General features: G+C 43.1%; 2 protein-coding genes across 3 annotated transcripts in view; one reads left to right on the top strand and one right to left on the bottom strand.

Annotated features, from left to right (window-relative positions):
* LOC106811913 (sec1 family domain-containing protein 1-like) overlaps positions 1 to 8,122 on the top strand; it is a 42,212-nt gene extending 34,090 nt beyond the window's left edge. The window contains exons 17-20 of the mRNA XM_014815653.1: positions 6,732 to 6,807; positions 7,230 to 7,336; positions 7,523 to 7,703; positions 7,999 to 8,122. Coding sequence (XP_014671139.1) covers positions 6,732 to 6,807; positions 7,230 to 7,336; positions 7,523 to 7,703; positions 7,999 to 8,028 — 394 coding nt within the window. The 3' untranslated portion in view covers positions 8,029 to 8,122. The remainder of the gene's footprint in view (positions 1 to 6,731; positions 6,808 to 7,229; positions 7,337 to 7,522; positions 7,704 to 7,998) is intronic.
* A 95-nt stretch (positions 8,123 to 8,217) lies between these two features.
* Positions 8,218 to 22,157, bottom strand: part of LOC106811912 (WD repeat-containing protein 81-like) — a 106,746-nt gene continuing 92,806 nt past the window's right edge. For both annotated transcript variants that reach the window (XM_014815650.1, XM_014815652.1), the window contains exons 17-23: positions 17,763 to 17,913; positions 17,571 to 17,638; positions 11,418 to 11,707; positions 10,972 to 11,164; positions 10,489 to 10,628; positions 8,866 to 9,069; positions 8,218 to 8,763 (exon numbers count right to left, since the gene is read on the bottom strand). In XM_014815650.1, the coding sequence (XP_014671136.1) occupies positions 8,635 to 8,763; positions 8,866 to 9,069; positions 10,489 to 10,628; positions 10,972 to 11,164; positions 11,418 to 11,707; positions 17,571 to 17,638; positions 17,763 to 17,913 (1,175 nt within the window). In that variant the 3' untranslated portion in view covers positions 8,218 to 8,634. The remainder of the gene's footprint in view (positions 8,764 to 8,865; positions 9,070 to 10,488; positions 10,629 to 10,971; positions 11,165 to 11,417; positions 11,708 to 17,570; positions 17,639 to 17,762; positions 17,914 to 22,157) is intronic.

Genomic DNA, 22,157 nt, shown 5'->3' with positions numbered 1-22,157 from the left:
CCCGCGCGCGGGGGCGGGTCTGTACTTGTGCGCCTAAAACTTGTAAATTCATGCAGTAGCGCTGCTGTCGGCAGTCGATGAATCGTAGTGTGGCATCGTTGTACCAACGATGAATGTTGGTGATGGTGCGCATCGCATGCAGAGCAGTGATGGGAGCATGCATCGCGCTGTCATACTGCTGCAGGCACGAACCCATAATGGATCCCAGATCTGAACAAATGATCAAAGACAGCCACTACAAAGCTACAATAGATCAACTAGGGTACTTTGCAAGAGTATGGTTTGCCACCATTGAAATGCACATACTCGCTTCATTGGCTCATGGCTGCTGTGAGGAAACCTGCATGGTTGGCCATACCTGGGTTTGATCTTGGATAGCTGCTTTAAATACACAGGTAGCAATATATAACAGAATTTTTTCGGCTTAGTTTGTTGTCTCCACCAGGCCTTCGGTCAGTACTCACGTGCACACTGCCGTCACAAGAAGCAGCAAGTCGCATCGACTCAAGGAAAGCGACTGCAAACACTGACTTTGACTTGCGGTGTCCTGTGTAGGTCCACTGACATGGCGTGCATGCGCTACCGTCACCCTGGCTGCGCAGCGACCACAGTTTGGGTGCGGTCCTTGCTTGCACTGAGGAACGAGTTTTCGTTGTCGAGGGCGACGATGCTACGCACGCTGCTGCTGTGCCCGACGAACGTCTGCAGCTTGATCTGCTGAATGCAAAGCGGTTGCCTTCTCGCTGCGACCTGCAATTGAGGTGAGAAAGCAAGGAGGAGAACAGTGAGCCTGGGAGTGTGTCTGGGAATCTTTTCATCTCCAAAAAATAACTCAGCAAAATGTAAATCCAGTCACATATGGAATAGAAGTGTGATACCTCTGTATACTTAAAATGATACACCATAAATGGTAAAAATAAAACAATTATGCCACTTTTTTTTACAAAATGTACGAGATTCTGTTCACTTTTATGAAAAATTGCTGCATTATACTTCCTATTTTGCTATTCCATTCGATGTGAACAAACACTCGTGACTAATACATACCCATATAGACTATAGGCCGTCCTCTCCGTTCTTTCAGTCTTGTGATCCCCTCCCCGGCAGAACATGAAAATCTTTTGAAATAAGGGAAAGAACGATTTTCATCTCATCCCACGTCTAAGGCCCGCGAGGTTTTAGTAATTTGAGGGAAAATGAGGAAATTCAGCTTATATTCACCGACAACGCGTAGTAAAATGACGGCAGAATTGTCCAATATAGGTCCCGCGTTGCAACACATGCGCTAAGAGCGAAGTAAATAATCCAATCAAGAGAGCCGTACTACGCTGTTTGTACATATGTTGTGGCTAAGACTCCAACATGAATGCTCCCACGGAGCCATTGAAATACTGTGTTATTGTCACAACCCAGGTGTTTCTGAGAGTGAAATTACACCGTTCAAAGATTTAATCTGGACCACGTTTCTACGGAGTGTTGCAATTGGAATGTTTTAGTGCACATCAAGCTCAAACTGCGAAAATTTCATCTATACTCATGAGTCACTGCCGCTGGGCCGCATGCCGTCGCCTTGGCCTTGCCACGAGATGCTGGATTTCACCGCAAATGCTACAAAGTATTTTAGATTCCACAAAGCAACAGCGGGGATTAGTTGCAAAGCAGAAACTGGAGGCTGCATCTGTTAATGGTACATACATATTAAAACGCTAATATATAAACTCTAGCGTGTACAACCCACTGACTAACTGCAGCAGGCCGAACGCGTAGACTAAAACAGTAAGACTAAGATAAGACTAGTTCTAGTAACTATATGCTAGTGGCTATAGCCAGCGGCAACTGTACGCGGGCTATAGTACTAGAGCTAGAGTAAGACTAAACTTAATTACATACGTTATTATTACAGTACACATTCTTAACATTTGTTATTATTATTATTATTCTTATCTCCCACCTTTATGTAAAAATTAAAACAAGCTTGATTTTCCCCTTGAAGCCTCATCCTAGTAGTGCTGATAGGGTCTATGTCCCCCAGGGTACTATCGGAGGGTACCTGGGTACGGTTCGATATATCGGAAAGTACCTCGGGTACTATCGATATGTCGCTGCGTACCCTGCATTTTCCACCGTACCCTGACTTTCACACACATACTGTGACACAGTCTGTGAAACAGCAAAAATATGAGATAATTGATGAATCATCAAATAATATGAATAATTTAAAAAATTATAAAAGCTAGTAGTCTCGTTTAATGTTATCATTGTAATACTATCATTACCATAAATAAAAATGGTTTGATATTGACATCAAATAAAAAAAAAAATCAATATGCACGTGACGGCGGCAATACCTTGCGGCGGTAATACCTCACCCAGCAATATAGGGGAGAAGCATAAAATGTTGCCATCCACTAAAAATTATCATTTTTCTGCAAAACCATATGTATATGGTTCTGCATGATTTTCATGACCAGTTGGCTGAAAGTCAGGTACGTATGACAATGCAGGGTACGCAGCGACATATCGTATAGTACCCCGAGGTACTTTCTGATATATCGAACCTATACCCAGGGTACCCTCGATAGCACCCTGGGGACATAGACCCTATCAGCCCTAGTAATAGTCAAGCTCAGCTTATGATGACGCCTCCCTTTATTTTTTTATTTCCTTCGATCTATGAGTTATTTATACATTTAACATAACAAAATTCGCAAGTATGTTGTACGGTTTTGTTCTATTTATTTATAATTATGTAATGACATGTTATACCTGTTTCACATAATTTGAAATTATGTTTATACTTACTTATTCATTTGTACTATTTTGTTGAACTTGTAAGCCTCGATCACAACGAGCCCCGACGCATTTGTGCCACGACACGACAAAAATTTGGGCAAATCGTGGGTCATCGGGGGTCGTCGCAAGACAGTCCTACGAAATTTTGAGCATCGTGGCATCGACTTGCGTCGTGATGCAAAATTGAACATGAATTCTTTTGTTCCACGATTTTTAGCTCATCTGACATAGTCAGATGCAGCTTGTAGAATCGCATGAGCGTGCGTCCGTGCGTGCGTCCGTCAACAGTTGGGCACAAATCTAAACGGCTCGACGTACGGATTCGAAAGTCGGGACGTGGGGGGGTAATCCGAAACGAGTTGGGATGTCGAAGCTGGGGTCAAAGGTCAAAGGTCAAGAGGTGTAAAAGAAGGGGAACATTCCTCCTTAACTTAAGGTATAGGAGGAAATGCAGAATTGCAGCACAAATCTAAACGGCTCGACCTAGGCTCGTGATAGTCGGTGTATAGCATCATGGTAGGAAAAGCCATCACTGTCCGAAATTGGAGGTCACAGGTCAAAGGTCAATGAGCACAGGCAGATTCTAGACATTTTCTGAGGACATGGTGTGACGGAGCGATTGGAAAACTTTTTTGTTTCAGCGGTGACCTAGCATTTTATGGCTTTATTGAAAGGACCATGAAATGTGTTTTCCACTGACGTGCGAAGAGTAAGTGTCTGATAACCTTTTGACCCTTTAAGAGGAGGATTTAAACATGGATTTGTTAACTGTTACTGTGTTAGAAAGAATTTGACTGCTGGGTTGCCAGTAGAATCTATACATGCCTGGATGTATGAGCTACAATGTCACAGTGAAATTTCAAAAGCTAATTGCTTGAAGAAGGTTTATGCTCCTTAAATCGTATAATTTCTATGGCATTCTGTACTGTCAGTGTGTTAATATGCCACTGCCAGTGCATGTGGTGGTGATAGTATGGTGTAGTTTTTGCCTGCGTTAATTAGGTACAGGTGGCAGCTCTCTATTTCAGCCTGTAGGCTTGTGTAGGTAAATGGACGAGTGCTTACCTATTCTGTCTTGCAAATAGTTGTTAACTTGTTACTATACTACGTACGATGGAAGAGAGAGAGGAGAGAGGGAGGGAGGGAGAGAGAGGAGAGAGGGAGAGAGGGAGAGAGGGAGAGAGGGAGAGAGGGAGAGAGGGGGAGAGAGGAGAGAGAGAGAGAGAGAGAGAGAGAGAGAGAGAGAGGAGAGGAGAGAGGGAGAGGAGAGAGGGGAGAGGAGAGAGGAGGGAGAGAGAGAGGGAGGGAGAGAGAGGAGAGAGGAGAGAGCGAGAGCGAGAGAGAGCGATAGAGAGAAAGAGAGAGAGAGAGAGAGAGAGGAGGAGGGAGAGAGGAGAGAGCGAGAGAGAGAGCGAGAGAGAGAAAGACGAGAGGGAGAGGAGGAGGAGGGAGAGAGGGAGAGCGGGAGAGAGGGAGAGAGGGAGGGAGGGAGAGAGGGAAGAGGGAGAGAGAGAGAAAGAGAGAGAAAGACAAAGACAAAGACAAAGACAAAGAAAGAGAGAGAGAGAGAAAGAGAGAGAGAGAGAGAGAGAGAGAGAGAAAAGCAAAGAGAGGACAACGAGGGAGAGTGAGTGTGAGCCCGAGCGAGAGAGAGAGGAAGAGAGAGAGCGTGAAGGAAGAGAGAGCAAGAGAGAGAGAGAGAGGAGAGAGAGAGAAAGAGAGAAAGAGAGAGAGAGAGAGAGAGTGTGTGATCGAGCGAGAGAGAGAGGGAGAGAGAGAGAGCGTGAAGGGAAGAGATAGCAAGAGCGAGAGAGCGAAAGAGAAAGAATGAGAGACAACGAGGAGAGCGAACGCGGCGATGGGAGGTGCTCTTGATTCGTTTGCCCCTGAGTTTAGCATCAGAACACCTGCCGTCAGGTGAGCGCTGTCGCTCTGCGGCACTTGTTTGTGGTATCTATCTCTTCTCGTTGTCGTGAGTCTGTCCTACGACAGTCTTGTGACTGTCGTGCGATAATACGTCGTTATATAGTCGGGAGACGGACGCGCTCGCGCGTCCCACGAGTGACCCACGACTGTAGCACGCGCATCCCACGAGTGAACCACGACCTGTTCACGTGAAAAACAGCCCCCGACAATGCCCGACAACTCAAGACTGTCGTCTTTTTTTTCTGTCGCGTACCATCGCTAAACCATCTGATGTGTCGTAGCCCTTGTGACCACTCGAAATACATTTCGAGCATGTTGCAAGATCTGGCCACGACAAATATTTTATGGGTCCACCACGACAACATTTCGTACGATCCGTTGTGACCGGGGCTTAAATGGAAAAATACAGAAAATATATTCAAATCAAATCCATTTGTTTTTGTAATATAGGATTAATTCAAAATAAAAGTAGATAGGCAAACTTTCTGTTTGCTTTATTTTTTTTTGTTTAGCTGCCGGTAAAAGTGCAATCCCCGAGTCCCACTGCCTACAAACCACAGAGCCTGCTACAAGTTACAAAGGGGAAAAAAATACTGAGGTCTAGTTCTGCATTGTGTCCTTCATCAACATCCCGCAGTTCTCATATCCTACCCAAAGTGTGCATTATCTGTCGTGGCACACAGTACACAACAGACTACAACCGGAAGAGACACCCAGAAAATCACAATAAAGTATCAATATGAGTTCTGAAGCAATCATTTTCCAAGAGCAATAAGGGCTTCCATGAAATATTTTTTCAAATTTATACCTATGCTTTAGATTAATGAGGAAGTGTTTTGATTTTCCTATTTGCATTTTATATGTTTTGATTAAAAAAGAAAGAAAAACAACAACAAAGGAGACTTTTACACAGCAGCAACAAATGCAGATGAATTTTATTCAGAGGTTTCATTCAGATTATAGAGCAAAACAAAAAAGTAAAATATGTAGTTGGTGAACCCCCACCCCCCTAAAAAATAGAGTATGGTGTTGGTAAGTTACCCTTAAGGGGTAAATCATGACTTTCATCCCATTAACAAATCTTTAAAACCCAAATCCCTAAGGTCAATGGGGCACAGGGCAGATTTTAGACATTTTCTGAGGACATGGTCTGACGGAGCGATTGGAAAACTTTTTTGTTTCAGCGGTGACCTACGATTTTTATCGCTTTATTGAAAGGACCATGTAATGTACTTTCCGCTGACATGCGAAGAGTAAGTGACGGATAACCTTTTGACCCTCAAGAGGAGGGTTAAACATGGATTTGTTTACTGTTAGAAAGAATTTGACTGCCGTGTTTGCTAGTAGAATCTCTACATGCATGGATGTATGAGGCTACAATGTCATAGTGAAATTTCAAAAGCTAAATTTGGTTGAAGAAGGTTCATGCTCCTTAAATCGTATAATTTCTATGGCATTCTGTACTGTCAGTGTGTTACATGTAACTTATGCCACTGCCAGTGGCCACTGCCAGTGGCCACTGCCAGTGCATGTGGTGGTGATAGTACTGTGTAGTTTTTGCCTGCATTAATTAGTTACAGGTGGCAGCTCTCTATTTCAGCCTTAAGGCTTGCGTAGGTAAATGGATGAGTGCTTACCTATTCTGTCTTGCAAATAGTTGTTGCTACTATGTACGATCGGAGCTTCCATCTTTAATCTGAAGACACTTAAACGTACGCGCCCTCTCGTGGCAACTTTCATAACGATCCCAACAAACATTCCTTCGAGAAGGTTCCTGATACCATCCCTGTGCTTTTAACTGTTTTGGCATGTATGTGAACACATTTGGGACTAACAGGGTTTACTAGAATCCCACCACTCCACCACAGAGTCACCGCAGTAGACGTGAGATGAGCGCTGTCGCTCCGCAGCACTTGTTATAAACTTTGAATGGTAAATTGTCATGACATTTTTCAGTGGGTATCTGTAGAGGGGTCGTCTCAGTATGTATTTGAAATGTAACTCTGTTTCAGCATGTTTTCCAAACTCATGGCTGACAGCTCGAAGTTTGTCATGGAAGGAGTAAAGAACCTGGTTGTTAAAAAGCATGTAAGTTAAAGAGTTAAAGAGCATATTGCAAAGTACGACAGGTACACATACCACAGCATACATTGGTTTATAAGTGAGGATTATATCATGTTTTCCTTTACTGACATAGATGTGATCAAACTGACAGTTTTGTTTAGCAAGCAAAAATTGCAAATCTTGACAATTCTTAATATACAATAGTGTGGTACCTAAGTCGGATAGCTCGTTCTGGTACCTGGTGTTCTACCAAGGGTACATAGCCCTATATCTGGCGTCAACACCAGATATTTAATCTATTTGTAGGGTAACATATCAGTTCCTGTTGATGTGCACACACAAAATTCCTATGATTGCTCAAGCAAATGCCACTTGTCTACACGTGGTACCGTGTTGGCATTAGTAGAGTGCGGGCCAGAATGAGTATGTGGACATTTTCTTTGCAGAAACTTCCTGTTACGCGCATTGTCGATGCACTTATGGAGATGAAGCCAAATGATGAGACGGACGACTACAGGTACTTTGACCCCAAGATGCTACGTGCATCAGACAGGTATGGCCCTCATGCAACACATCGACAATGTAAACGCATCAGAAAATCTCTCACACATTAAAAATACCGTACTGCGAATTTCATGGATGGTCGTTAAGGTGGTGGAAATTAAATATATCATGGTACAGATTTCTCGCTATCTACCACTGGATGCTGTTGTAATTTGACGACTATGCTGTGATACAGTTCTTCAGTGCCACGCAATAAACAGCCTTACCAGGAGGCTTTTGTCTTCATGGTCGGCGGCGGAAACTACATAGAATACCAAAACCTCGTCGATTACGTGAAATCTCGAGTTGGCATGGGAACGAAGCGAATCACATATGGCTGCACTGACCTGCAGAATGCCTCACAATTCCTTATGCAGGTAGGCTCAAGATAAGAGTATTATGAGGTTCTGCACGCCATCATGCTAGCTTGGAGTAGGCGATATGTAGAGGAGTAGCATTTACCAGAAGTAGTACTGCTTAGCTGAAGACGGGCTGAGGTCGTTTCCTTTTGATTCTTATTCAGTTACAGGATCGTTGTGATGTACTTGGTGCAAATTTTACATTTGTAATTGTACATTTATACGTGAAGTGTTATCGATTGGAGATGTCAGAGATCAGATAGCTTGTTGCACCTGTACGATTCATATTATCACAGTTTTGGTTTTGTTTCAGTTTGGACACCTGGGTAAAGAAAGTCACTGAACCACGATATCAATATTGGTACATGTATCCAGTCCCTCCCCCCTCCCCAAGTTCATCAAACATCTGTATAAAAATAAAATGAAATGAAAATCTTTCCATGCTGTTGGGCAAAATTGTGTAATAATGATTATTCATGTGCCCTTAATACAGATATTAATATATGAAAGCGATATTTGTTGTTGCAGTGTATAACAGAATCATAACCAACCTGAACATTTTATTATTCAATATTGGTCATTTCATTATAATGAATCATACTAATAATATATTAATAAGCTAGAAAATAGAAGAATGGCTTATATTTCTTAATCTATTATGCATGAATTTACACGTATAAATGAATGTTCTTCATTACATATGATTGCAGGCTGTGGCGCTGAATACACTATTTTATGCAATAAATATTAAATAGCCACATATAATTACACGCACGCACACTAGAATGTGAGAAACTAAATATCATCCTGCAATGTTATATGCTAAATCAGGATCTAAATTTTATACAAACTCGATCAGTTACTACAGCTATTATGACATGACTGCATCCCGCTAGTGTCTGAAATCTCTCAGAATTCAACCCCATGATTCATGATTTTTACTTCGTGTTCAGTACAGCAGCCGAATAGTTCCATTGTCTGCCCCCAGGAGCAACAGCCTGTTAAGTGGCAGCACTGTCATCGCGGTGAGCATTCCGCGAAACACGTCTGATCGCAACCTCACGCTGGAGTAGGATGTCTGCAACAACAGTGACAGGATGAGAACTGTAGAGAAACACCTCTAACTGTCTAAGCGAAACTTGGTGAAAGATTGCTATGAAGCATGGCGTATCTCGCTTACCCCGTGCCCGGTCAGGTTGCTGTGAACACCGATTCGGTTGTCGGTTGAACCAGAGATCATGTCGTTCTTGTAAAATCCGAGCAAATGCACAGCTTCAGCCTGACCCGACAGCATGCTGACAAGCAGGCATGTGTCTGCGCTCCACAGAGACATGTGGTGGTCGAGTGACGTCGTCACAAAGTGGTTACTGTTGAAGCATTTTACCTGAAACATATTTACACCGTAGAACTCCTGGTCTTTTACAATAGCAAGGCGTTGTTGAAATGTGTTGTGGTCTACCACACTGACATAGATGTGCATTTTTAGCTCATCTGACATAGTCAGTTGTAGAATCGCATGAGCGTGCGTGCGTGCGTCAACAGTTGGGCACAAATCTTAACCGCTTGATGTACGGCCACGATATTCGGGACGTTGGGGGGATTGCCAAAACAATTTGGAATGTCGAAGCTGGGGGTCAAAGGTCAAAGGTCAAGAGATGTAAAAGAAGGGGGAACATTCCCTCCTTAACTTAAGATATAGAGAAGAAATGCAGAATTGCGGCACAAATCTAAACGGTTCGACCTAGGCTTGTGATAGTCGGTGTATAGCATCATGGTAGGAAAAGCCATCACTGTGCCTAAATTGGAGGTCAAAGGTCAATGGGGCACAGGGCAGATTTTAGACATTTTCTGAGGACATGGTCTGACGGAGCGATTAATAAACTTTTTTGTTTCAGCAGTGACCTAGCATTTTTATGGCTTTATTGAAAGGACCATGAAATGTACTTTCTGCTGACGTGCGAAGAGCGTTACGTGTGTCGGATAACCTTTTGACCCTCAAGAGGAGGGTTAAACATTGATTTGTTTCTCAACTGCGTTGGCGAGAACCTGTGGTTGTGGAAAGCTCCCATTTTACAGTGAAATTCCACACATAACTCTTACTTGAACATCGCTTACTTAGGAGATAATGAGATGACTTATAATATATGAGATTCTGTAGTGTACATTATGAATAGTTGGAATACAGTCACTAGCACTCAAATAATTACCCAGGAGTGAGGCTGCGGATTTCCCAGACTTAATTTTCTCATCAAATTTTGGCACCAATATAGATGCAAGTGTGTACGTTCTTGAGCTTATTCGGCCCACTAATCACTGGCCTACCTTGTACTGAAATTAGTTTACAGATATTTGCTATCGTATTGCTGTAAATTGTAATCTTGGACGAGCTGCTCTGGTTGTATCAACCATTGAGCTATTTTTAACGAGCCAGATGTGCCTCGCAAGGGGTTTAAGGTACCTTATTACCTGACACCATAGAACGCACGTTATGTATAGTAATAATATGGTAATTATTCGCTCCTGCTTTTTGCAATCCGTCGTCACATTGACAGCTGCCATTGCTGCAATGCTTTGGCTGACCGATGCAACGATGCCTTTGATAGCGGCCCACCATCTATCGGAATGTTATTACACTAGTTTGAAGTGTTGTTTTTTGGGGTTAGAAATGAACGTATGTATAGGACGTCTTGCTATGCACAAATGAATTTATCAGCAGAACACCAGACACCAGATGAGCCCTGTCGCTCTGCGGCACTTGTTATAAAATATTTCCCTATAATCTTATGTGTAGTATGGCACCAACCTGCAGTATGTCACTATCATGTCCCTTCCAGGTGCCTAGTAGCATGCCTGTCCGTGTGTCTAATACCGAGATGACACCTGAAGTAAGGCCTACTGCAATCCAATTACTGTTTGGGCTGACGGCAATGCTACGTATAAAGCCTGAAACCAACCAATATTAATTGTGGTACTCAAACATCAATCATCAATCATAGCATCACAAACATCAATCATCAATCATAGCATCATCAAGTGATAATAATCAACCAATCAATCTCTTTTGATCTAACTATAATCTATAAATGGTATTACTGTATCTTTACAATATATCAGGAGTGAAAACAAATATATATTTGAATAGATACATTGTATACATGTATATATTGTATACACTTTATAATGTTTATTATGTGCACAAATATATTATATATTCCTGATATTACTATTAACATCGCACATAACACATGTAATGAGCTGGGCTTCAATATTTTGCCAAAAATTTTACCTGCTGGTACTGTGGTAACTTTGTAATCATGCAGGTAGCGCTGCTGTCGGCAGTCGATGAATCGTAGTGTGGCATCGGTTGTACCAACGATGAATGTTGGTGATGGTGGCGGCATCGCATGCAGAGCAGTGATGGGAGCATGCATCGCGCTGTCATACTGCTGCAGGCACGAACCCATGAATGGATCCCAGATCTGAACAAATGATCAAAGACAGCCACTACAAAAGTACAATAGATCAACTAGGGTACTTTGCAAGAGTATGGTTTGCCACCATTGAAATGCACATACTGCTTCATTGGCTCATGGCTGCTGTGAGGAAACCTGCATGGTTGGCCATACCTGGGTTTGATCTTGGATAGCTGCTTTAAATACACAGGTAGCAATATATAACAGAATTTTCTCGGCTTAGTTTGTTGTCTCCACCAGGCCTTCGGTCAGTACTCACGTGCACACTGCCGTCACAAGAAGCAGCAAGTCGCATCGACTCAAGGAAAGCGACTGCAAACACTGACTTTGACTTGCGGTGTCCTGTGTAGGTCCACTGACATGGCGTGCATGCGCTACCGTCACCCTGGCTGCGCAGCGACCACAGTTTGACGGTGCGGTCCTTGCTTGCACTGAGGAACGAGTTTTCGTTGTCGAGGGCGACGATGCTACGCACGCTGCTGCTGTGCCCGACGAACGTCTGCAGCTTGATCTGCTTGAATGCAAAGCGGTTGTCCTTCTCGCTGCGACCTGCAATGAGGTGAGAAAGCAAGGAGGAGAACAGTGAGCCTGGGAGTGTGTCTGGGAATCTTTTCATCTCCAAAAAATAACTCAGCAAAATGTAAATCCAGTCACATTGGATAGAAGCTGGTGATACCTCTGTATACTTAAAATGATTACACCATAAATGGTAAAAATAAAACAATTATGCCCACTTTTTTTTACAAAATGTACGAGATTCTGTTCACTTTTTATGATTAAATTGCTGCATTATACTTCCTATTTTGCTATTCCATTCGATGTGAACAAACACTCGTGACTAATACATAGCCCATATAGACTATAGGCCGTCCTCTCCGTTCTTTCAGTCTTGTGATCCCCTCCCCGGCAGAACATGAAAATCTTTTGTAAATAAAGGGAAAGAACGATTTTCATCTCATCCCACGTCTAAGGCCCGCGAGGTTTTTAGTAATTTTGAGGGAAAATGAGGAAATTCAGCTTATTATTCACCGACAACGCGTAGTAAAATGACGGAGAATTGTCCAATTAGGTCCCGCGTTGCAACACATGCGCTAAGAGCGAAGTAAATAATCCAATCAAAGAGCCGTACTACGCTGTTTGTACATATGTTGTGGCTAAGGACTCCAACATGAATGCTCCCACGGAGCCATTGAAAATACTGTGTTATTGTCACAACCCCAGGTGTTTCTGAGAGTGAAATTACACCGTTCAAAGATTTAACTTGGACCACGTTTCTACGGAGTGTTGCAATTTGGAATGTTTTAGTGGGCAATCAAGCTCAAACTGCGAAAAATTTCATCTATACTCATGGAGTCACTGCCGCTGGGCCGCATGCCGTGCCCTTGGCCTTGCCACGAGATGCTGGATTTCACCGCAAATGCTACAAGTATTTTAGATTCCACAAAGCAACAGCGGGGATTAGTTGCAAAGCAGAAACTGGAGGCTGCATCTGTTAATGGTACATACATATTAAAACGCTACATATATAACTCTAGGTGTACAACCCACTGACTAACTGCAGCAGGCCGAACGCGTAGACTAAAACAGTAAGACTAAGAGTAAGACTAGTTCTAGTAACTATATGCTAGTGGCTATAGCCAGCGGCAACTGTACGCGGGCTATAGTTACTAGAGCTAGAGTAAGACTAAACTTAAGTTACATACGTTATTATACAGTACACATTCTCTTAACATTTGTTATTATTATTATTATCTTTATCTCCCACCTTTATGTAAAAAATTACAAGCTTGATTTTCCCCTTGAAGCCTCATCCTAGTAGTGCTGATAGGGTCTATGTCCCCCAGGGTACTATCGGAGGGTACCCTGGGTACGGTTCGATATATCGGAAAGTACCTCGGGGTACTATCTGATATGTCGCTGCGTACCCTGCATTTTCCCACCGTACCCTGACTTTCACACACATACTGTGACACAGTCTGTGAAACAGCAAAAATATTGAGATTAATTGATGAATCATCAAATAATATGAATAATTTAAAAAATTTATAAAAGCTAGTAGTCTCGTTTAATGTTATCATTGTAATACTATCATTACCATAAATAAAAATGGTTTGATATTGACATCAAATAAAAAAAAATCAATATGCACGTGACGGCGGCAATACCTTGCGGCGGTAATACCTCACCCAGCAATATAGGGGAGAAGCATAAAATGTTGCCATCCACTAAAAATTATCATTTTTCTGCAAAACCATATGTATATGGTTCTGCATGATTTTCATGACCAGTTGGCTGAAAGTCAGGGTACGGTATGACAATGCAGGGTACGCAGCGACATATCGTATAGTACCCCGAGGTACTTTCTGATATATCGAACCGTATACCCAGGGTACCCTCCGATAGCACCCTGGGGGACATAGACCCTATCAGCCCTAGTAATAGTCAAGCTCAGCTTATGATGACGGCCTCCCTTTATTTTTTTATTTCCTTCGATCTATGAGTTATTTATACATTTAACATAACAAAATTCGCAAGTATGTTGTACGGTTTTGTTCTATTTATTTATAATTATGTAATGACATGTTATACCTGTTTCACATAATTTGAATTATGTTTATACTTACTTATTCATTTGTACTATTTTGTTGAACTTGTAAAGCCTCGATCACAACGAGCCCCCGACGCATTTGTGCCACGACACGACAAAAAATTTGGGCAAATCGTGGGTCATCGGGGGTCGTCGCAAGACAGTCCTACGAAATTTTGAGCATCGTGGCATCGACTTGCCGTCGTGATGCAAAATTGAACATGCACCTTTTTTGTTCCACGATTTTTAGCTCATCTGACATAGTCAGATGCAGCTTGTAGAATCGCATGAGCGTGCGTCCGTGCGTGCAGTCGTCAACAGTTGGGCACAACAATCTAAACGGCTCGACGTACGGATTCGAAAGTCGGGACGTGGGGGGGTAATCCGAAACGAGTTGGGATGTCGAAGCTGGGGTCAAAGGTCAAAGGTCAAGAGGTGTAAAAGAAGGGGAACATTCCTCCTTAACTTAAGGTATAGGAGGAAATGCAGAATTGCAGCACAAATCTAAACGGCTCGACCTAGGCTCGTGATAGTCGGTGTATAGCATCATGGTAGGAAAAGCCATCACTGTCCGAAATTGAGGTCACAGGTCAAAGGTCAATGAGCACAGGCAGATTCTAGACATTTTCTGAGGACATGGTGTGACGGAGCGATTGGAAAACTTTTTTGTTTCAGCGGTGACCTAGCATTTTATGGCTTTATTGAAAGGACCATGAAATGTGTGTTTCCACTGACGTGCGAAGAGTAAGTGTCTGATAACCTTTTGACCCTTAAGAGGAGGGATTTAAACATGGATTTGTTAACTGTTACTGTGTTAGAAAGAATTTGACTGCTGGGTTTGCCAGTAGAATCTATACATGCCTGGATGTATGAGCTACAATGTCACAGTGAAATTTCAAAAGCTAAATTTGCTTGAAGAAGGTTATGCTCCTTAAATCGTATAATTTCTATGGCTTCTGTACTGTCAGTGTGTTAATATGCCACTGCCAGTGCATGGTGGTGGATAGTATGGTGTAGTTTTTGCCTGCGTTAATTAGGTACAGGTGGCAGCTCTCTATTTCAGCCTGTAGGCTTGTGTAGGTAAATGGACGAGTGCTTACCTATTCTGTCTTGCAAATAGTTGTTAACTTGTTACTATACTACGTACGATGGAAGAGAGAGAGGAGAGAGGGAGGGAGGCGGAGAGAGGAGAGAGGGAGAGAGCGAGAGAGTGGAGAGAGGGAGAGAGGGAGAGAGGGAGGAGAGAGGAGAGAGAGAGAGAGAGAGAGAGAGAGAGAGAGAGAGGAGAGGAGAGAGGAGAGAGGAAGAGGAGGAGAGAGAGGAGGGAGAGAGAGAGGGAGGAGAGAGGAGAGAGCGAGAGAGCGAGAAGCGAGAGAGAGGATAGAGAGAAAGAGAGAGAGAGAGAGAGAGAGGTAGGAGCGGAGAGAGGAGGAGAGCGAGATGAGAGAGCGAGAGAGAGAAAGACGGAGGCGAGAGAGGAGGAGCGAGAGAGGGAGAGCGGAGAGAGAGGGAGAGAGGAGGGAGGCGAAGAGAGGAGAAGACGGGAGAGAGAGAGGAAAGAGAGAGAAAAGACAAAGACAAGACAAAGACAAGAAGAGAGAGAGAGAGAGAGAGAGAGAGAGAGAGAGAGAGAGAGAGAAGAGAGACAAGAAAAGAGAGGACAACGAGGGAGAGTGAGTGTGATGCCCGAGCGAGAGAAGAGGAAGAGAGAGAGCGTGAAGGAAGAGAGAGCAAGAGAGAGAGAGAGAGGAGAGAGAGAGAAAGAGAGAAAGAGAGAGAGAGAGAGAAGTGTGTGATCGAGCGAGAGAGAGAGGGAGAGAGAGAGAGCGTGAAGGGAAGAGATAGCAAGAGCGAGAGAGCGAAAGAGAAAGAATGAGAGACAACGAGGAGAGCGAACGCGGCGATGGGAGGGTGCTCTTGATTCGTTTGCCCCTGAGTTTAGCATCAGAACACCTGCCGTCAGGTGACGCTGTCGCTCTGCGGCACTTGTTTGTGTATCTATCTCTTCTCGTTGTCGTGAGTCTGTCTACGACAGTCTTGTGACTGTCGTGCGATAATACGTCGTTATATAGTCGGAGACGGACGCGCTCGCGCGTCCACGAGTGACCCACGACTGTTAGCACGCGCATCCCACGAGTGAACCACGACCTGTTCACGTGAAAAACAGCCCGACAATGCCGACAACTCAAGACTGCGTCTTTTTTTTCTGTCGCGTACCATCGCTTAAACATCTGATGTGTCGTAGCCCTTTGGACACTCGAATACATTCGAGCATGTTGCAAGATCTGGCCACGACAAATATTTTATGGCGTCCACCACGACAACATTTCGTACGATCCGTTGTGACCGGGGGCTTAAATGGAAAATACAGAAAATATATTCAAATCAAATCCATTTGTTTTTGTAATATAGGATTAATTCAAAATAAAAGTAGATAGGCAAACTTCTGTTTGCTTTATTTTTTTTGTTTAGCTGCCGGTAAAAGTGCAATCCCGAGTCCCACTGCCTACAAACCACAGAGCCTGCTACAAGTTACAAGCGGGAAAAAAATACTGAGGTCTTAGTTCTGCATTGTGTCCTTCATCAACATCCCGCAGTTCTCATATCCTACCCAAAGTGTGCATTATCTGTCTGGCACACAGTACACAACAGATACAACCGGAAGAGACACCAGAAAATCACAATAAAGTATCAATATGAGTTCTGAAGCAATCATTTTCCAAGAGCAATAAGGGCTTCCATGAAATATTTTTTCAAATTTATACCTATGCTTTAGATTAATGAGGAAGTGTTTGATTTTCCTATTTGCATTTTATATGTTTTGATTAAAAAGAAAGAAAAACAAACAACAAAGGAGACTTTTACACAGCAGCAACAAATGCAGATGAATTTTTATCCAGCTTATCATTCAGATATGAGCCACAAACAAAAAGTAATATATGTAGTTGGTGAATCCCACCCCCTAAAGAAAGAGGTATTGGGTTGTAGTTACTTAAGGGGTAAATCATGACTTTCATCCATTAACAAATCTTTAAAACCCAAATCCACCCTACAACGTGAAACATACTATTTTATTGCAATGAACATGTGAAACAATAAAACTCATAAGAAATTGCAGGCGTCGGATCCTAGTCTTTACTAATGTGTGGCGTTTACCTATAGGTGGATTGGCCTACACACCCCAGCGTGCCGAGGCACTCTATTGCTAGGGGGGTCCGGGGCAGCCCCACGGGGGGGTTTAAACCCCTCCCCCCCCCGTAGATCCGCCACTGGAAATTGTAAAAAAAACTATTTTAATATAAATATATAATACTTGGTTTTAACCCAAGTCATCTTCTTAGATACCTGCTGCAATAAAATATCCTTTAAGTTAAAGCTGCCCTATTTGTTGCTTAATCACATTAAGTGAAAAAATTGCATGAAATTGAAAAAATTTGCATTAATTATATTTGAGCAAGAATTGTGGGTAAGTGTGCATGTTGCGCGAGTGGGATAAGTTGGAATAGTGATTGGCATCATATTAGCTACAATGTTTCATGTTCTGCCAAGGAGGGGACCACAAAAGTCAATATTTGAATGCATTTGTAGTGTACTGCCTATAGTCTAATAGCAATCATTTAATGTCGTGATCAATACATCAACTCGCCATGGTTTTTTGGATCTTTAACTAGTTGAGAAACAATCTTATCAGGTAAGAATTTGAGGATACATTTAGTCCCATTAGTGCTTACTTTTAATGTAAAAAATTGCAACAAATTAATAGTTTACAAATATATACTGTAGAAGATTCGTGATGTAGTCAATTAATTATAAGTAACTACTCACCAACTTCGTGCTCCCAGTAGGCCAACCAGTTGCCTCTAAGATGTCTCTGCTGGTTCTCCATACTGGTGCTAGAGAAAAGAACACCACCTCGGTGCATATGAAATGTACAATCCACACAACCATCTATGATCTTACTTGAAGGTTAAATAAGGTCTACTTAACTCATTGTCCCTGCCCTCACACCACCCTCACCTGACAAGGAGACGATGATCAACAGAAGGCATGTCTGTGAGACCTTGCTGGCGTGAATTAGCTCGCTGCCTGTCCTCCTGCAGGTCAATGCGGTTTCCGCACACTGCCACGTTCTTACCGAATGCGCTCGCATTTCCAAACTGTCCCGATGCTAGCGTCGCAAATGGAAAATAGTATCATATGACCAAGAGATGCACTAGTAATATCCACTTGTCAACACGTGTTGGATACCTTTTGAATGATGCCAGATTAAAGCTTCTATAGTCCAGCGCAGCTTTTTTTTATATTGCTCCAAATGAAATAACGGTAGTTCTTTAAAGGATATGTGTCGAGCTTTTAAACCTCAAAATAACCCAGTCACACGTAAATATATCATAGATATATTTATATTCTTGCTGTGTCATAAAATTGGTTGCCACACTGGTTTACATATTCGAATTCTCGCTATGCGCGTTTGTGTACATAGAGACGATAACACATTAATTAGGGGCAGTGAATGGGAGATCGAAACAGATCAGTTAATTTGACTATTTATTTATAACAGCAGGACTTTTTTTGAAGTTTGTTGATGTTAAACAGTCACGGATAAGTCGCAGTAAGTACTAACAGTAGCAATTCTACTTTCCTTGGTCAATTCTAAACACAGCCGTTCAATCATTGTGAAATGTACAAAATTGCTAATATCTCCGTTGTTAGAAATGCTGAAGTTGCTGATTTTTCAAACACTATTTCTCGAAACTCACAACTCCAATTCCAAACATTTTTTTTCCGTTGTAATGCTAACAAGAGAAAACGGTGTCTGGAATTTTTATTAAATATTATATTTTAGAAGTTATGGCTCTTTATTTACGAAATTGTTGTTATTTGCGTGCATCTTTTCAACTTATTTCCTTAATTAAAACATTAAAAAAATTACAGGGTCCGTTTTTAGCTCGCCTTGACATCGTCAAGATCGATGAGCTATTGCCATGCGTCGTACGTCCGTCCGTCAACATTTGGCTACGGTCAACGATAACTCAAGACGTTTGACCCACATGTTTAAAATTGCATGCAGTTGCTACTCCCATGGGAGAGGTTTGAACGTCCTATTTTGGAGCACGCCAGTCGACCTACTTCCGAGCCACGTCCACTTTTTGGCAAAAATGGAAATGGCCATAAGTCAGTTCAGGTTCAACGGATTTTGCTCATTTCTAGTATGTGAATTAACAAGGAATGGCCCAAAACATATCACACGGGTTTTGATTTTTAGCTCATCTGACGTAGTCAGGTGCAGCTTGTAGAATGATGATAATCGCATGATCGTCCGTCCGTCCGTCAACAGTTGGGCACAAATCTTAACCGCTCGACGTACGGTCACGATATTCGGGACGTGGGGGTGTAATCCGAAAACGAGTTGGGATGTCGAAGCTGGGGGTCAAAGGTCAAAGGTCAATAGGTGTAAAAGAAGGGGGAACATTCTATCTTATTAGGTACTAGAGAGAGAAATGCAGAATTGCTGGCACAAATCTAAACGGCAATCGACTATGGGCTCGTTGTAGGCAGAGTGTTATAAGCATCATGGGTGGTAAAGCATCACGTGGTGCCGAAATTTGGGTCAACAGTTACGCGTCATGGGGCACAAGGGCAGATTTTAGACATGTTTGTGAGAACTTGGTATGCGGAAGCGATTATGAGAAAACTTTTTTATGTCAACCAGGATGCTTAAGATTTTTATGGATTTATTGAAGGCCATGAAATGTACTTTCATGCTAACATCGGCGAAGAGTTAAGTGATCGGATTAACCTTTTCACCTCAAGAGAGCGCCGTTAAACTATGGATTTGCTTTTAATTTAGAACGGAATTTTGCACTGCCGGGTCGTTCTAGGGTAGATTTACATTGCACTGATTGGTATGAGCTACAATGTCCAGTGATCAATTTCAAAGTTAATTTGTGTTGAAGAAGGTTTATGCTCCTTTAATCGACTATAATTTCTATGGATTCAGGTTACTGTAGTGGTGGTACAGGGAAGTATGCCCTGCCAGCAAAAGGTGGTGTTTTTGCCTGCGTTGAAATTAGTACTAGTGGAAGCTCTCTATTTCAACCTGGTAGGATTGCATAGGATATGGCTGAGTGCTACCATTCTGTCTTGCAATAGTTGTTGCTACTACGTACGATGGAGTTTACATCGTTAATCCTGAAGACAACTAAACTCGGCCATTCGTTCAGGCAACTATTATACCGATCCCACCGAACATTCCTTTTGAGAAAGGTTAGTGGATAGTCCCTGTGCCTTCCACTGTTTCGGCGTGTATGTGAACACATTTTGGACTAACAGGGTTTACTAGACAGTCTGCAGCCGGATATCCGCGAGAAGCGCGCCAACGCCGCCTAGGTGGCGGCGATCTAACACGACTTCGCTGCCCCCACTCCATCACCTTACACGGATTACATAGTAGCGGAATTCTTCGCGCAAACTGAATTGAGCAGTTCTGGCGATTGCACGACGGATTGGACTACCCACGTACCTCGACATTTGCTAGAAATGCTCCCAATTCTTTGTTCGCTACTAGGCGCGCTTTCTTTGCTGTAATAAACTGATTTCAAGTTTGTTCTTTGTTTGTTGTTGTTGACGAGTCTAGTACATATGCCATGGCGTGCCATAGACAGCGCAACGAGGGCCGAAACTATAGGCATAGTAGACTGGTACCCGTTCGCCACCTTTACTCCGGCATATCGCTACACTCACGTAGTGTAGCGTCTGGAACTGTCGACCGGGTACCAGTCTATATGCATATAGCCTCGTTTCCTGTGCAACACGGGCAACCGGCGCTAACCGGTTATGACCCGCCTAACGGCTAGACTCACGTACAACACCCACGTACTCACGTAGTTTAGCGTGTGGAACTGTTGACCGGGTACCAGTCTATATGCACATGGAAATTGATTATGATAGCATGGCATCTATGTTATAACCATGGAAAAGTTTTAGTCGGTTTGCCAGCCCTATATGTCCTATATGGGACCCTGCAATGTTAATTACTCTAAACTTTTTTCATGGAAATGTGTTCTATATAGTTAGAAGAGCTGATTTAGCTTGGTGGCTACCTGTGCATCGTTGAGCATTTCTTGGAATTCAAGATGGCCGCCGCCGTTCATCTTCGATTTTGGCCAATTTACAATTTGTGATCTCGATGCCCTAAAGTGTCATGCAATACCTCTTTGTAGGGGGTTTCGAGGGCAGGGAATCCATTTCTGGAGTTATTTTTTGGATATGGGGTCAAGGTCAAGGTCAAAATAAAGGTCAACGGTCAAAATAAGACACTTTAATGTAAATTCACTGTTCATAGATAGTAGATAGGCATATTTCAACGAAAAAATAGCAAACAGCCTTAAACAGTACACAATAAACAGTAGTTGTCACAATCCTCTATGACTCCTCATCCTCATTACTCCTCAATCCGCATCATCATTGTCATTGTCATTGTCGTCATCTACACCTAGCTCCTCTTCATTGTCTTCGGTGTCCATCTGATTTTTCGTGAATTGACAACAACATGCCACTCCTCCCTCGCACTTGCAATAGTCTGTGCATGAAAGGCCTGCACGGTTGCAGCTGCAACTATCCCCGCTGCATGCCTTGCCCTCTGCGCTGCAGCTGCAGCTCACTACATCCAGGAGCGCTTGGGGAGCAACTGGCGCTGTTGAGATGGTCGGTGTGATGGTGGAGCCTTTGATACTCCAACCAAAGTTGGTAATATGTAGAGCTTCTTCAGGTGGGTCAGGTTGGTTCGCTGCCTTCCACAGTAGCATCTGAAGGTGAGTTCGGAGCACATGCAGCTGCAGGTTGACGTCAGTCGGTGGCAGTTTCTTCAGTTGTTACGGCTTCTTATGGCTGCGGTAGAGGCGAGTACGTGCATCATTCATTGTCGTACAACTCTTCTGTCCGTAGAGAGGGAAGAAGAGACTGTCTGCTGTCGCGTTTGGTATAAGCATGGGCTTCGCCGCCAAGCTCTCCAACACTTGATCCAGACCTGGTAATACAATCTCCTCAGGAATTCTTGAGTGCTGACTGGTTTTCCTTTTCCAAGGGGTACTACCCGTATCGCCACGCCTACAAAAAGCTGCGATGAACCGAGAAGTGGGCTGCAATTCTGGGTGCCTAACCGCTCAACAGTTCCTGTTGTGATATCCCAGGACTCACCACTCCACTTTCCATTTGTAATCTTAGCAATGACCCGCATCTTGATATCCAGTACACCAGGAGGCGGACGAAGACGTCTGTAGTATCATGACGGATGCGGATTGTTACTGGCAGCCTTCTGCTGACGCCTTCAGATGTAGCTCAGAGAGTGATTCTGCCTTCAGCATTGGGGTGACGACAGTCAAGCTTGTTGACAAGCCGGATGTTGTGTGG

This window comes from Priapulus caudatus, unplaced genomic scaffold (genome assembly GCF_000485595.1).
Source record: "Priapulus caudatus unplaced genomic scaffold, Priapulus_caudatus-5.0.1 Scaffold590, whole genome shotgun sequence".
NCBI lineage: Eukaryota > Metazoa > Priapulida > Priapulimorpha > Priapulimorphida > Priapulidae > Priapulus > Priapulus caudatus.
Note: the sequence above shows the minus strand (reverse complement) of the source record. Positions and strands in the feature narration are given on the sequence as shown.